Source organism: Onychostruthus taczanowskii, unplaced genomic scaffold (genome assembly GCF_017590055.1).
Source record: "Onychostruthus taczanowskii isolate IOZ18803 unplaced genomic scaffold, ASM1759005v1 scaffold22, whole genome shotgun sequence".
In the NCBI taxonomy this organism is placed as follows: Eukaryota; Metazoa; Chordata; class Aves; order Passeriformes; family Passeridae; genus Onychostruthus; species Onychostruthus taczanowskii.
The window spans coordinates 323,314-339,939 of NW_024499462.1; the positions used below are offsets into that span (position 1 = coordinate 323,314).

Below are 16,626 nucleotides of genomic sequence, written 5' to 3' on the forward strand. Positions count from 1 at the left end.
GATAACTGCTGCAGTTACCAGGCTGTTGGACAGAGGAGCAGAGCTGTCAGGTTGGATGCTTCAGGAAGTGTCCCCAAGAAGCACAGGCTGTGCTGGTGGCCTGGGAGCACTGCAGGACGTGCCAGAGCTCCCCACTGGCTGCAGCCTAGCTCAGGTTTAGCAGGATTTTGCAGCAGCCAGAAGAGTTGCGTGGGAGAAGTTGGGTTTTTTTCTTTTCTTTTTTTTTTTTCTTCTTCGCAGCACCTTGGAAGTAGGAAAGCTATTTCAAACACTGTGCTTGATGTGCTTTCCTAGAAATTTGTGTGGACTAAATGGTGAGGCTATGTTTGCCAGCTGCAGAGTGCTTTTTTCTTTTGATGTATGTATTTTATAGCTGCTCTTGGCTGGGGGGGTTGTGTTACTGTGCTGGGGTGATGGGAGGGCTGACTAGAGGAAGAACAGATGTGTGTGGCAATAAGGAACTGTGCATGGGTCACACTGAGGCATTTTATACTCTAATGGGAACAGATGGATCCAGGCTTGTGAGTAATGGAGTTGTCTCAGAGGCAGAAAAGTTGTTCTGACGTGGTGGTGCTGCGCAGTGCCTGAACCACAGCTGCTTCCATCCCTCAGTTTTGTTCCTAGATTATTGACAGAGCAGGCTCCTGGCCGCTTTTTTGCCTTTTGCTGTAGATCAGCTGCTCTCTGGGTTTCTGAGGCAGAAATTCTGGTATTTGTGTTGTCCCTGCCCAGCCTTCCTGCAGCAGCTGTAAATAAAAAGCCTGGCACAACCAAGAACATTGCACCTGCTTGGAGCCAGGGGGATCCTGCTGGATTAACCTTGTGGATCCCTGCTCCTTGCTCTCCTTCCCTCTGCTGCTCCTAAAAACCTCCTAGGCTGCATGGTCTCCAGGTTTGGGGGAAGCAAGTGTTGGTTTTGGGCATTTTACTGAGACAGGACAAAGCCTTTTGCAGCATGAGTTTGCCATCTGTACAAATATTCTTCTAATAGGCAGAAAAGATTTGTGAGATTTTACTACTGAGCGCTGCTGGAGCTCTGCAATTCAAATTTGGTACCCAGGCAGGGAAGTTTATGCAAAACACCTATGTATTATAGATAATTTTTAAATGCTTAGCATCATTTTCACAGAAAAAAAGTCCTGTGGAGAATGGATTTCCTCTGTGAGTCCCTGTGGCTGTAATAATGATGTTACTTTTGGCAAAAGTGACACAATTTAATCCTGCTTAATGCATAGTCTCTGATTTAACAGGTGACAAAGGAACTGTGAATCACATTTCTCATTTCAGTGAGATGGGGAATGTCCACATCTAACTGTTGACAAGTGAAATTAATGATGGCAGTCTTGCTCTGATGTTTGGTGGAGCTTCATGTAGTGTTACACAAAAATAAAATGAAATCCAGAAGTTCTCCAGACAGTTCTGAACACAGGGGTTTTTTTGTTACCTCATTTTTCACTTGTGTTCAGAGCCTGTCAGAAGATACCTTGAGCTTTCCTTTTTCCTCAGTGTGCTTTCCAGGAGCCCTGTGCTGGCTCCTTGAGTTTCACCACCTCTGAGCCCTTAGGAACATGGGGAATTCTGTCCTGTTTTCCCACCAGGGAAGCACAAGCAGCTACAGTGCACAGCTCTGCAGGCACTTTGTGTGTTCTCCTGGTGCTCATGTTTTCCAGCCAGTTTTCTCCCTAGAAGTTTGGGAAGCACGGCTGCTATGCCATAAACACACCAGATCTTCTGCTTGCATTTTCTTCCTAAAAGCTGAAGAGAAATTGGAATATTGGGGCTGCTGTGTGGGGTTTGTTGCCAGAAGTTTGTTCTCCTTTAGCTCAGCGTGGTGTATGTGTGGTTCTCAGCCAGGGAAGGCCTGTCCTGGATGGGAGGCTGTAGGGAAAAGAAAAGATGAGGTGCAGAGGGATGTGCTGAGTGGCTTCAGCAGGTGAAGGTTTCGTCACGCTGGCAGGGCGCTGCAGCCTGGTGAAGTGATGTAACACCCTGTTCTCACTAAAGTCGCTTCTTAGAAATGACACTTTATCTTGCTTCCTTTATAAACACTCAGGAAATGTGTGCTGCAGTCCATTTACCTGGGGGTTGGTGTCCAGCTCTGCAGAACAGCACAAACCCCTCATCCTTGGTCCCTCCTGCCTGCTCTCCAGGCACTGGGAGCGTCCCTGGCTGGGAGCTCTTTTGGCAGGGAGAGCTTGTTCTTGGGAAAACTGCGCGTGTCTAAATAAAAACAAAAGCTCTGCCAAGCTCCTCTGGTATTTCTGGTATGAAACTTTCAAGTTAGGAGCACCGAGGCCTCCGTGAATCTTTTGGTTCTGGCCTCCATTCATTCAGCATGTTCTTAGTGATCAGTGTTACAATCGTGCTCTGTATAAAATGATTTGTGTGGTTTGAATCCATATAAGGATCTTGCTGTCAAAACCACAGTATCATCAAAGGCCTCTTTCTGAAGGAGAGCTTCCATATAAATGCTTTTAAGATTATGCAAGTTGCTTATTTTTGAAATATTGGCACCAGAGCTACTTGCTGTGAATTCCTCTTTTTCCTTTACAGGGAGGCCGTCGCTGGTTGTGATTCCAAAAACAAAACAAAAACAACCTCCCCCTCAAATTACTCATTAGAGGCAGCTTGGAAAAATAGTTACATCTCCAAATATCTTGGATAGGAAACCTTATCTGAGGCTCCATCTTGAAAAGAAAAATGTTTAGTCTCAGAGTTTGGCTTGGGATTTGCTCTAGAAATGGTATCAATTGTGTGGAATAATGAGACATTGCTGTCCTTGGCCACATCTTGCTAATAATAATAATAATTCTTGTCAATAAATCTCTTCTAAACAGCATTTATTAAAAAAAAAAAAAAAGAAGGTCCTTACAGTGGAACAATATTTTTCTAGGAGCAGATGAGTAGGCTCAGTTGAGCTTCACTGGACAGTTAATAAGGGGACGTTTTGGGTTTTTCACTTACCCCTCCTGCTTTGGGGAGATAAAAGCTGTGGTCGCCCTCTGTTTGTCACATCCCTGGATAAGGACAGATGTTGTTCCTTCCAGAGTCTGCTAGAGATATTTTGAGCTGTTGTGTTTCCTGTTAAAGCTGGAGGAAAAGAGTAGAACAGCTTCAGGTGTCTGGGAGGTCCCATCCAGCCTGGGCTGTGCTGTGGTGCTTGCCTTGTCCTGTCCTTGGTGCTTTGCAGAATTATTTGCATGGAAGAGAATGTTGTGTCACAGTGACCTCAAGTCCTCTTGGGAGCTTGTATTTCTCTAGGCATTCGGTACAACTGGAGAACCAATAGATTTGAGACAAAGGAGGAATGAACTTACTTACCCTACCGACAGGGGCTGTGCAGCTGCTGTCACAGCTTCTGGGATGGAGCCACTTGGTGCCAAATTATTACATGCTCTCAGCTGGAAAGAAGCTGCCTCATTCCCTCTAGCAGAATATAAAATTAATTTCCTGTGATTGGCTGCTCAGCCCTGCTTGAATATCCTGTTTGGGAGTTTGTTGAACTGTCAAAAGGGTGAAGTCAAGGCCTGTGATGAGCTGCTCTGCTTCTTAAGTGACTTGGATTGATAGATACTTACCCCATTTTTTTTAACCTGTCTCCAGTGCTTGGCAGGTGTTTTTTTCTTGCAGAAAGCACCAGCCTGGGCTGTAGGACAGCAATGCTCCTGCTGGAGTTGTTGCTAGGGGTGGTGTCTGTGCTCCAGCACACACACACCTGATGGCCAGATGGAAACCTTGCTTTTTAAAGTCTATTTTTTGTATTCCTGGCCAAGGCAGCCTTCCTTGAGGGGGGAGGTGGTGCTGCAGGAATTACTGACTGCACTAGTTTTAAATCAATGATTTTGCCAACTGCAAGCCTTTAACCCAACAGAATTAGCCTAAAAATGGGACTGTGAGGGCTTGATCGCTCTTGTAATCCCCCACACTTGGAAAAACACTTCCCAAAACTGGAGATCCAAGCCCAGTGGTGTAAATGGAGATGCCAAAATAAATGCACTGCAAGAACAGATCCAGAGTGACAGTGAGCACCTCTAGGTGTAATTATGCATTAGGAAATTGGGAAGTGAACTACACCTACTAAAAGGAGAGAACAAGTGCCTTCATGTGCTCTTAATTGGGTGTTTTGCTTCCCCCAGCCCTCTTTGGCTGTGAGATGACTTGGCTGGCAGCACTGGAAGGTACCTGAATATCATTAGGAGCTGTGACACATCCAGCCTTCCTGGCTTTGCAGTAATTAATTTCCCTTTCCTTTGAGGTAACGGAGGCAGGCAGTGGGAGATGATGAAACAGCAGCGTTCTGTGCGAAGTGTTGTCTTTTAGGTGTTGGAGCTTGGAGTCTCTTTCAAGTCCTCGTGTGCTCCTTCTTCCCAGCGCAGCCAGAGGGCTGCAACACTGCGAAATGAATGCAGTGCCTCCCCTGTAAAGCCTTGGAAAACACTAGGAGGATTAGAGAAAACAAATGTTAGGAGACCGACCAAAACCCACTCTCGCTTTCCCTTGTAGCAAATTCACCTTAATCATTCACTCCAGGTAAAGGGAATTCCTTTTTCTGAGCTGATAGAAAACACGGTGAAAAAGGAGCTTGCAAATTTGCAGCCTTCATTTCATATATATATATATATATGTATATGTATATGTACACACACAGTTCATTGAATGGTAATTTAAAGTTTATATATATCTACACACACAGAGTATTCTAAATGGAAATTTGTCTGGGATTTGGGGTGCTTGTGAAACATGAATGTCTACAGAAAGAAAAAATGAGGCATGAAAAACCTGTTGATTAAATAGTGTATTTGGTAGAGGAAAAACATTATTAATGGCTCAGATATATCCAATGGGTTTTAAAATCCTGTTTTCTCCTTTTTGCTGAGGGCAAGGCTTTTTCCTGTGTGGGAGAGCCTGGAGCCCTCTCCCTGTGTAGCCTGGGCTTTCCCTTTCAGCAGGGTGTGTGGAGCTTGTCCTCTGCTTTTGTAAGCGTGACTAATCTTGCAGCTTGAGCTTCTCCTTCCTGAAGGAAAAACCTCTTAAAAATGGGATTGAATTCAGTCCTGCAGCATCCAGCTCCTATGGCTTGTAATGAGTTTTTGATGTCTCATGGCAGCAGGTCATCTTTAATGATGAATTAATTTTGTGTGAGGCATCAACTGTGGTGTCAGTCAGAATTAAAGCCTCTGGAATTCTCAGTGCTGCTAAGCCTGATGTAATTCTTCAGTGAAGGTGCTCTGAACCAAAGTGGCCCTGATTTGGCTTTGCTTTCTCGCTTCTGTCCCAATGTAGAAAACCCCTGATTAATTTTTTTTTTCCCCCAGACTTCCTAATCCGACTGTTAGAGCTTTTAAAAGCCAGAAAATACTTGCTGTGGAGTTAAATGCTGACTTACTCTGCAATCCTGGACACTGGGGGCTTTTTAGAGAGACACTGCATTTGTCTCTTAGCAGCTTAATTGCTGGCTGAGCTTTGAATCAAAAAGAAATCTGCCTGTAATTTTTCCTTTGTGTGGGGAAGCTCTTGTCAGATATTATGAACAGCCTGAAATAAGTGCTTTAGGTGGGGTTCCAGAAGTGCTGCTAACTGGTGGATTGTCCCTTGCCAAGGAGGAAGGTGGGGAGCTAATGGGGCATTTTGATGGAGGAAATTGAGTGTCTTGTCTCCAGTGACTTGCAGCACAATGAGTCCTCTATCAAATACACTTGAAGAGACCTTTTCCCCTATCAAATACAAAGTCTTGAAGAGACTTTATTGGGAGCAACGTCTCTCTGGATCCAGTGGCTTCTGCCATTGTTTAGACAGCGAGGCAGCAAACTGTTCCTGGTGGCTGCTGGTGGAACCACTGGGGTAGCTGGAGCCAAGGTCCCTCCGGGGCAATAAACAAACAATATTGAGCACCTGCTGCTCTCTTTGCTTTCTGTGTTTCTTGGGTTGAAGATATGGTGATTGTGATTTCCACCTCTTTCTTTCCAAGGGAGTTCTCGTGGGCAGGTGTTGAAGGCCTCTGAAGTGGTTTATTCCATGGAAATTGCTGTAAAGTTAGTGATGTGTGCCTGTGCTCAGGTAGGGGCATGGGAGCCCCAGTCAGGTTCAACTCACAGCCAGAGTGATTGGAAAAACCCTGTTGTGATATTTGCATGGGAATACTTTGGCAAGTGATAAACATTTGTGTTGGTAACTACCCAAAGCAAAACCTACAGTTAGCTGTTTTCAATATGCACATTTCAGTAACTTCCCAACGTTTTAATCTGTTTATTTCACCAAAACAGCAGGAACGGAAACCTCCTGACTGTTTGATCTGAGCCTAGTGGGCCTTAATTTTGATGGTTTCTCTATAGCTGTGCCAAATAGCTGCTGCCTTGGAGTAAATCTTGATCTCTTCAGTCTCTGTGCTTCCCTCAGTGATGATTTTCCCACTCACGTTGCAGGATCTGTGCTCCTGTGGCCTTTGTGTTGAATGTTGCAGCAGTGATTCCTTCTTCCCCTCTCTCCTTCTGTGTCATCCCAATTTGATGGGCTGCCTTCTCACTTCTGTTGGCATTGTAACCTAGTCTGCTCTTACTGAAAAATCCTCTTTTGACACCCTTCCACCTCCTAGATGGAACAAACATCCTTGCAACCAGGTTTTTGGAGAGAATGCAGGGAATAAGCCCTTGTTTAGACCAACACAGCTCCTGTCAATACTGAAGAGCAGAGAAGCTTCTTGTTTCCTGCCAGTCCTGAATTTAAGTAAATCTTTCTGCTGAGGAAAAGGTTTTAAGGAGAGAAACATGGCCAATATTTCTGGTAGGACTCTGTACAAGGTGTCATGAATTCCAATATCTCGAAAGTCAGAGTCAGTCATGCAGCACCCCCCTAATTTGAAGTGATGAAGGATCCTGAGTGTTGCTTGAGATGAGTTGGCTCCTCAATGTTGTTTTGGTATTGACAGTAAGTATCTCTGACCTTTAAAGGAGGACTCAAAATTGAGACTTTGAATTGCCCTGGAATTACACCTTCCACTGCAAGCCTCTATGTGAGGCACCATGTTGGGAAGTTTCTGGGAACATGTAGGGATAACTGTATCATTGCATCCTTTTTTTTTGTTTCTTTGTGTGATTGCATCCTTTCTTTTTTTTTTTTTTTTTTTTTTTTTTTTTTTTTTTTTTTTTTTTTTTTTTTTTGTTTCTTTGCTTGGCAGCTCTGAACTTTGAAGGGCCTTGTGGTGAAGCAGTTTGAGCTCAGCATCACGGCCTGAGTGTGGCTTTGGGTCATCACTGTAGAAGAAACCTGGGGGATTTGGGAGCAGCCCTCGCCCTCTGCCCCTTTTCTCAGATGGAACTCCATAATCTCTTCAGTTTTTTATTTTTGTGGCTGTTTGGCAAATGCCTTAATCCAGAGATCATTTAGCTTAACCTTTGGGTATTGTACCTGTTGTGCCTGTGTTGGAACCCTGGCTGCTGAGAATTTCAGACATTCTGTGCTAACAAACACTGACCCCCAAGAGAACACTGCATCTGACCTGAGGCCGTGGAGAAGCTTCCAAAATGGAATGATGGAATTGGGATTGTGGGCGTGGAGTTTGAATAGAAGTGTGTGATTTCACATGGTGGGAAACTCAGAGTTTAAGGTTTTAGAATATAGTAATAGATATAAAGCAAGATGGAGATTTTAGGGTGGAGGCTGCTCCTTCTTCTCACCTTCTTCTCCATGGATTTGGGTGGTTTTGTGTAATTGGATAAAAAGTCCACATTGTGGGCCAAGGGTGGTTGGTTATTGGGTTAAAAGTAAAAATAATTTAGGTTTCATTTCTTAATTGGACATTTTATCCTTAAAAGGCCTTGTAGAGAGAGCTACAGGGCCATTTTGTAGCTTGTTAGTGAAATGCTGTAGAACTCATGGCTTGTGAGATGTGACACAGCTGAGAACTAATAAACATCTGGGTCTGGACATGAAATACCTTCTCGAGCACTTTCATTCCCAGCCCTGACCCAGGTCGAAAAAAGATAAAATTTGATGTGACTGCAACTCCTTGTTTAGGCTGTAACCACTCCTTCCATCCTTCTGTTTCCCTGTGTCATTGCTGCCCTGATTACAGAGCATTTTTGGGAGAGAGTGTTTATCTTTGCCACAGAGAACACTTCTGTTTCCTTCCCCTCCGTGTAATTGCTGCGTGTCGTGTGTTTGGGAGGGGTGGCAGCTTTTGCAGGCACTGCTCTCTGCTGCTTTTGTTGCCTGTTCCTCCCCCCTGTGTGGTTGTATTCCCAGTTCAGGCTTAAATAGTAAGCTGGAAAAAGCTTGGGATGTGGAGGGAGGTGATGAGGGCTTGGACAGGTTTTCCCAAAAAGCAGGGAACATTTATTCCCGATGTGTGACCAAGGTGAGTAACTTTATCCTCCTCTCCTAGAGAGAGAGAAGGGCATTTTGTTCACCTCTTTTTCCAGTTGAGTGTGCATAAGAAGTTTCTCCAATTATGGCTTGTTTTTTAGCTTTATGACCTGACAGGATGCTGAAATCACTTTGGCCTTCCATGCACAGAATACAAAAGTGGGAAAGGCTTTTTGCATTCCTTGAGCTTTGCCCAGTCCACCTGCTAGGAAGTTTTCTTGCTCAGGTGATTATGATGACCTGATTATGATTATGATTGTATTTTAGAGTGATAGCTGATATTTCAGCCTCTACACTTCTGGCTGACGTGGGAGACCTGCTATCCTTGGAGGCTTGTCTTCTTCCTGCAGGGAAAGGGTGGGGATGAGATGAAAAGCAATATCAATATTGCTAAGCCATGTTTATTGCTGGGTGGAATCAGTGGAAAGTTCCAGGCTTTGCAGAGGAGATGTGCCAGGGAGCCTCTACACCTTTAAATGTGTGCAGAATGTTCTAGAAGAGTGTTGGGGAACTGATTCCTCACCTGTGTGCTTTGGTGGATGTCTGGAGAGTGCTTTTTCCATTCCTTAAACTGCTTTCTCGGTGCTTTTACTGATTTTCTGTGATTTTACTGTGCTTTCTTGTGCCTTTTGCCCTCTTACACAGTGCTGCACATAAAAGGTGCTTTTAGCTTCCCAGTTTCGTAAAACTTGGCTTGAAATCGTTCAGCAGAAGAGCCAGGGAGAAGTGTCGTGAGCAAGGGATTTTGGTTCTGGGGAGGGGATGTGTCTATAAAAAGATCTGATGAATAATGCACTGTGCTGGCAGGAGTGTCAGAGGCTTATCGTGGTTCTGGGAGTGCCATGAGTTGTGCAAGTTGTAGTAGATACTATTGCCTGGGCACTGCTCTGTGCCTGTATCAGCAGATGTGGACAAAAAATTAAAATACTGTGGTGTTGCTGAATGCGCAGTAGAGAATTTAGTGGGATGGGTTCTAAAATAAAGCAGTTAATGTTCTACCCCTATGAAAAAAAGATGTCTGCAGCTGTTTAAAAGAAAAATATTATTGCAGAATGCTGTAGGAACCAAAGTACTTTCATAGGGTCATTGAGGTTGGGAAAGACCTTCAGGATCATCAAGCCCAAGCTGTGTGCCCACTTTGTCCCCAGCCCAGAGCACTGAGTGCCACCTCCAGCCCTTCCTGGGACACCTCCAGGGATGGGCACTCCAAAGCTCCCTGGGCAGCCCCTGCCAAGGCCTGAGCACCCTTTCCATGCAGAAATTCCTGCTGCTGTCCAAGCTGAGCCTCCCCTGGCCCAGCCTGAGGCCCTTTCCCCTTGTCCTGTCCCTGTTCCCTGGCAGCACAGCCCGACCCCCCTGGCTGTCCCCTCCTGGCAGGGAGTTGTGCAGAGCCACAAGGTCCCCCCTGAGCCTCCTTTTCTCCAGCCTGAGCCCCTTTCCAGCTCCTCCTGGGACTGCAGCCCTTTCCCAGCTCCATTCCCTTCCCTGGACACGCTCCAGCCCTCCACGTCCTTCCTGGATTGGGGACCCAGAACTGGACACAGCCCTGGGGGTCCATGAGCAGGGCCAGCCCAGGGGACAGTCCCTGCCCTGGGGCTGGGACAGAGCTATCAAAAGAGCTCCTTGTAAAGAAGTCTTTTGGAGCCAACATATTGTCTACAAACGTAGTTTGTATAGATATAAAAAATAAATCAGTGGGACAGATTTTCAACATACCAAGAGGGTTTGGTTTTGTGGAGTGAGTGGAATAAGAAATGGCATCCCCAAAGCCCTGAGCTGTGGTGTGGGATGCTGGGGAGCCAGGACCAGTGTGCTTTGAGCTGGTGCTCTGTTCAAGGTCTGTTGTGACATGAATGGAGACTTTTATGTCTTTAGTTCTATCAATTACTTCCTCTCCTGCTTGCAGAGCTGTAGGTAAGAAACCCCTTGGCAACCTGCAGTGAAAAGGGTGTAAAAACTTCCCAGCTTCAGGTGCTGCATCCAAGGCTTCCCATCCACATCAGCAGCTGCCTGCCTCACCTCCAGGCTGTGCTTTTGTTTCTTTTGGCTCCTGATGTGCTGTGTGAGGAGCACGTAGAGTGGAATAGGTGATGCAGTGCCCAGTTGGGCTCTCAGTTGGGTTTTCTGTGCTGCATCTTGCTGTTTCATCTCTGCTGCTTTGAAATACGAGTTCACTGGAAGAATCCTCCTGGGGACAAATCTGGATGTGATCTGGCACTCCTGAGAGCCAAGAAGAAAGTCTCGTTTTCTCTGTCCCTTGGCAACCTGCAGTGGGTTGTAAAGGGTGTAAAAACTTCCCAGCTTCAGGTGCTGCATCCAAGGCTTCCCATCCACATCAGCAGCTGCCTGCCTCACCTCCAGGCTGTGCTTTTGTTTCTTTTGGCTCCTGATGTGCTGTGTGAGGAGCACGTAGAGTGGAATAGGTGATGCAGTGCCCAGTTGGGCTCTCAGTTGGGTTTTCTGTGCTGCATCTTGCTGTTTCATCTCTGCTGCTTTGAAATACGAGTTCACTGGAAGAATCCTCCTGGGGACAAATCTGGATGTGATCTGGCACTCCTGAGAGCCAAGAAGAAAGTCTCGTTTTCTCTGTGTTGGGTGAGGGGGGAAGTGTAATTAGCAGGATCTTGGGTACCTGAATTGTTTTGGAATAAATTTGTTGTGCTGAAAAATGCAGATCAGTTGAGGTACCAAACCTGCCTGAAATGGAGATCTAAAACTGCTGGAATTTGAGAGGAAAAAGGGAGGTGACTTGTTTTTCATGGTGTTGCCCTAGAAATCGTGGGGTTTAGCAAATTTTATTTTTGATCACGTATTGTTTTTCTGTAATGTTTTCCACTGTATGCTGCCAGCAAGACCACCTGAGGCTCTAAAGAGCTGTTTAAAAGAAAGAGCGGGGACTTGGGGATTCTACCATGAAATTAGGAAGAAATGAGCATTACTTCTGAAAAAATCTGGAGTCCTGTTAAAAAGACATCACCAAATGATTCAATTTGTGAAGCAAACAGAATAAACTGCCTTGTGGCCACGGCTTTACTGTGCTGTCAGTAACCTGACAAAAACCCTGCGGTCCCGTTTTTGTCTCTACTCAAACCAATCTTATTTCCCCCAGTGCTCTTGGGGGGGAGTGTTGTAGCTCTGTGCCATAACTGCTCCTAAGCTGGGCTTTGTGTGTTACGTTCTTGGCTCCGTGTGGCTTGAGGAAAGCTCTCCAGGAGCCTGTGCTCGCTGAAGTTGTGCTGCTGGAACTCTGCCTGCTCGGCCTTGGCCCTTCTCTGCCGGATGCTGGCGCAGGAAATACTCGGTGTTCGATGTGTAGTTAATAAAGAAGAAGTGGTCACTGAAAAGCAGGTGCCTCAGTGGACTGCTCCAGCAGTTCTATCGTTTTTCTTTTCTCCTAAACAGCCTTTCCAGCCCTGTTAGCAGGGATGCGGTGCCCCCTTCCATGCTGGACGCGCGGAGGGAAGCTAAACCCTTCAGGGTGTGAGGGAGCAGAGGTCAAGCTATTTATTTCATGTGTTAGAGCTGTGAAATGCTGGCACTGCCTAATTCCAGCTCATGAAAACATCCTGCAATAATCCCCTGTCTCCCCTGGGACGTGGAGCAGCCAGTGTGGAACAGCAGCAGCTGCAGCTCCGTGTGTCACTGGCTCAGGAGCCCTTCAGAGGTGTCTTGTCCCCTTGCCCCTGGGAAAAATCACCTGCCTTCTTTTCCTACAGCCAGGATTAGTAATTCCCTGTGGATTTATTAGTGGGCAAGGATTTCTTTTAGGCAGCAGGATGCAGAACTGGACATAGTAAAACCCAGGCTGCAATCAGTCCTGCTAACAGTGGGGTTGATGAGCTCTGCTTCCCAAAACTTGGGCTGTCCTTCTCTTTCCATAGGGACTTGCATTGTGTGGGTTTTTTTGCATGTTGTTAATTATAAGTGTTGATAGTAATGATGAGAAAGTAGAATTAGGATTAGCAGGGACTCTGATGTGCAAAGCAGGTGTGGCTGAGGGTTGGGAGAGCTGTTTCTGTAGGGGTCTGTGCTAGGTGAGTGTTTTCTGAACTGACCCGGGCTTGAATCTCCCTTCACAGGAGTGCGTGGGCTTTTTGCATTATTTATTGAAGAAAATGCGTAATTAGGCCTTCTTTTCTATTTCTGTCTTAAAGCAGCAAGACCTCCACAGCAAAGGCAACCTTCCAGAGCTCCAAGTGCAAAAGGCAGTGCTAAGGCTGTTTCCAAATCTGTTTTTTTCTTTTTTGTTGCATGTAGTTTATTTTTCCAAATACAGAGAAATCAAGTCAGAGACAGGAATATTTCTATCACTTAAAACACAAGGTTCCTACTTCAGTGGCTGCAGGGGGAGATGGTTAAAGCATGGCACAACTCTCCTCCCTAAACACCCAGCAAGTGAGGATGGCACTATTGCTGCCCTGGAATGCAGTGGAGCTCACAATCCATCCTGGTTGAAGATGAGAGGAGATGGAAGGGCTTGCTTCTTTATAAGCTGCTTAGATCAGAGACAAAGCTGATGGGCTGAGTGCCACCTGTATGCTTTGCCATATGCCGCTACTCCTCAGTGTTATTTGCTACTTGAGCTTATAGAATTTTAAAAAATTCTCTTTAAAAGGCAATCTCTGGAGAAATATCTTCTGACTCGGGAGGAGGGGGTACAAACAGCTCCATATGAGCCCTTGCAGGGGGAACAGGTGACTGTATTAGGAGATCTAATTATGTTAAAAGAAAAATTGCTATTAGCCTGGGCAGGCAGCTGCCCAGCATCCAAATTTGGCTTGTGCTATCTTTGACCTTATAGGAGCGTGTCTTGGACCGTGGCTGGCTTTTCTGAGCTTCAGGAGGGATGGGTGAGTCACTCTGGAAACTGGGAATGCCCTCTGATGGGATTGGTCCTAGATAGTTTCCATCTTGGCTTTTTGTGTTGAGCTGAGCCCCAGGGAGCCAAGGAATATCACATGGGAGGGACTTGGATGGCTTTCTGAGCTCTGATGAAAAGAAAACTAAAATTGCAGGTTTGCTGACCCTGCCCCAATGTGAGGCTGTCAGAGGGATGAGGGGAAGAGTTTTTCTTCACACAGTGGTGGATCAGGTGCAGCCTGCAGCGTCCAGGATGTTTTCCAGTCCCCTGTCTGTGTGTGTGAGGGTGTGGATCCTCATATTCCATGGCTGAGAAGGTGAGAGTACAGCACAAGGGAATAAATAACCTTTGCCCTTCCTACTGTTGTTTCCTGTCCCAAACATAAAAGATTGTGTATCTGCTGGATATCACAGGTATTGTTAAATCAGACGAATGAGTTCACCAGAGATGATTGTTAACCTGCTCTTGCCATCTTGGGCTGAGCCTGAAGGCAGGGAGTGCCTGGAGCTGTTGAAAATGCAGTCAGGCACTGTTCAAATTCATCAGCAAGTTTGTCATAACCTATTGCCACAAACTAATTCCCAGTGTCCTTTCAGGGACCTTTTCTGCATAACTGGTGGAAATAAAATAGCAGCCAGATCCTTGCTGGCAGGTTTAGCTGCATAATTAGACACTGCCTCCACCCCCCCTGGCCCCCTCTGCTTGTCCTGCCCATCAACACACTTGACCACAGTGCCTGCCAGCCCATTTTCCTGCTGCCAGCTCACAGGGAGCCATGTCTGAGACATCATGCATAATTAAGCACTTCCCACTCCCCCCCCCCCACCCCCCCCCCAAAAATAATATTAAAATAAGCTGAGCAATCTAAAACCCTTTGGCTTCAGGGCGCAGTCATGCAGTGTGTGGGTGTTGTTGTTTTCTGTGTGTTTTAATAAGAAAATGATTGGGAAGGTGTTGAAGGGCATCTCCCCAGGGTTTGCAGAGGTCACTGAACATGGAGAAGTTTTCCTCTTGCTCAGGCAGCCTCATTAAAAACCTTACAAAGGAGGAAAGAAACGGGCTGCTGGGACTGCACTGCTGTCTCAGGTATAACTGCCCAGTTTGTGGGCATTGGGGTAATGAGGATCTAGTAAATGACACAAGAATCCCTTTTATGCTGTCCCTATTGGATATTTTCTTTGTGCTAATAGAAGAAGTGAAAAGCGTTGCTTTATCTTCTCTGCCTGCAAGCTAACATTCCTGTACCAGCTGGAAAATAATGCCATAAAGTCAGGATCTTTGTAGGAGAACTGGAGATTTTGGCTGTGTTGTAGCCAGATAATGATATGATAGCATATGTTGTGAAGCTGCCCTACATAAATGCATGAGGAGAGAACTTCATTTTCTGAAAGTCATCCCTTGAGATATGTGAATGCACAGTGTTAGTCAAATATGCTGCTAAAATTGTCTACAAACCCACACCAGGATAATTCAGAGTGTGTTCCTGTGTTTCCCTTTCTACATAACGTGGTTTATAAATATCCCAAACCCCATTGCTGGGCACTGCTGTGTGTTGTGTGTGCCTGTCTCAAAGTACATGGTGCTGATCCCAAGGGTAATAGGTCCTGGGAATAGCTCCAAGGGGATGCCAGTGCAGCAGTGGGAAGGTTAAAGGTGATATGGTGTGGACAAGAGCAAATCTTAAAGCACAGCTCATTCCACCCTGGCCTTGGGCACTTCCAGGGATCCAGGGCCTGCCCACCCTCACAATATGGAATTCCTTCCCAATCTCCCATCCATCCCTGCCCTCTGGCAGTGGAAGCCATTCCCTGTGTCCTGTCCCTCTATCCCTTGTCCCCAGTCCCTCTCCAGCTCTCCTGGAGCCCCTCTGGGCTCTGGCAGGGGCTCTGAGCTCTCCTGGTTTTATCCAGGTGAAATAACCTCTGCTCTCTCAGGCTGAGATCTTTTAGCTGCTGACAGCAGCTGGCATTAATTTGTGTGAAGTGCCTCTGGATTGACTTTCACACGTGTTGGGAAGTCAAATTGAAGAGCTTCCTGCAGAAGACACTTGGATATAGATAGGCTCCCTAATGATGGATATAAAAAATGTTCAATCAAGCTCTATGGTGATGTTGTCTGAGTTAACTGAGCTCACAGCTTCATTAACAAGGATGTCTCATGGCCTGGAATGGTCTGCCATGTGGAGATTTGGAAATGGAAATCTCTTGTAAATATTTCCAAAGAAAGCTGTGCTTTTGTTCTTCCCCTGTAGCTGTGTTCTTTTTCACAGCTATTGATTGAAATATTTTGGTTTCTTTGCTGCTCCATTTAAAACCATAGTAAAAAGATGCTGGAAAGAACTCTTAAAAAAAGCAGCTTGTTCCTGGGTTTTTTTTTTATGCACTGGCTAGCCAAGAAAATTTCACATCAGAGCTGTAGCAGGTTTGGGTTTGATTGAAAGAATAGTGGCAGCAGTTAGTCACTGTCTGAGGAGATGGGAGAAGGTCTGCAGTCCTCAGAGATGTGCTGTGGTCATCTTGTTCCTGCTGCTCTGCTTTCTCCACCTTTGACCAAATACCTCTCTGGGAATTGTTTTAAAGACAGAAAAATTCTGGACTTGTTTTTTGGAACAGACTTCTGAGTTTTATTGGCATTAAAAAAAAAAACAAACCAACTTGTTGTGGCTGAAAAAGCTGCACTTGCACAGGAAGGTGATGTAACTCCTGTTCTTCACTGCTCAGAGCAAGCAGGTGGCACTCAAAATACACTCAGGTGAAGGAAGCCCTGAAGGTGGCTGCATTCCCTCTGCCCCTTCCCATGGAAGTGTTTGTGTTGCATTTTTGATGCTTTTCTGGAACAGGTAAAATGATCTCTGATTTGTGAAATGACTCAGGAAGCTTTAATTACTTCAATACCTGAAGCCTCAGCTGGTTTTGGTGGAGATGAGCCCTGGCTCATGACAGTAGGACTGTCCCTGTTTAGGGATGTCCAGAGTCTCAAACACCATGGAAAGGCATTGGTGAAATTCCTTGGGATTTTCCCATCACAGCCTTCACTGTTGTGTTGCTGTGGAAAAGATGTCTACCTCCACATTTTATTATGGGAAAAAAAAAATCTTTAATATTGGAAGTGCTGCTTTCATGCACCTTTTGGGAACTGAGGTTAATTCAGGGAGTGAGAGAAATTCTGAGGCTGCTCTAGAAATAATAATAAATGTAATAAAGATATCATATATATTATAAGATAGAATATCTTTATTATATTATATCTTTGTACTTTCTATAATAAACAACTTCAGGTTTCTGGTACAGCAAACAGGGAAGTTGCATGATGGAAATACAGTTGTAAGAGGTGGGAACAAAGAGGAGATGCCTCAAAGCTTGGAGCTGAGCAGAAACATGCAAGATCTCTAATGCATAGGTTGG

General features: G+C 45.5%; 1 protein-coding gene across 3 annotated transcripts in view; it reads left to right on the plus strand.

Annotated features, from left to right (window-relative positions):
- The first annotated feature begins 13,511 nt into the window (after window positions 1-13,511).
- The window catches only part of MCU (mitochondrial calcium uniporter), a 46,878-nt gene continuing 43,763 nt past the window's right edge, over window positions 13,512-16,626 (plus strand). For all 3 annotated transcript variants that reach the window (XM_041404941.1, XM_041404939.1, XM_041404942.1), the window contains exon 1: window positions 13,512-13,538. In XM_041404941.1, coding sequence (XP_041260875.1) covers window positions 13,527-13,538 — 12 coding nt within the window. In that variant the 5' untranslated portion in view covers window positions 13,512-13,526. The remainder of the gene's footprint in view (window positions 13,539-16,626) is intronic.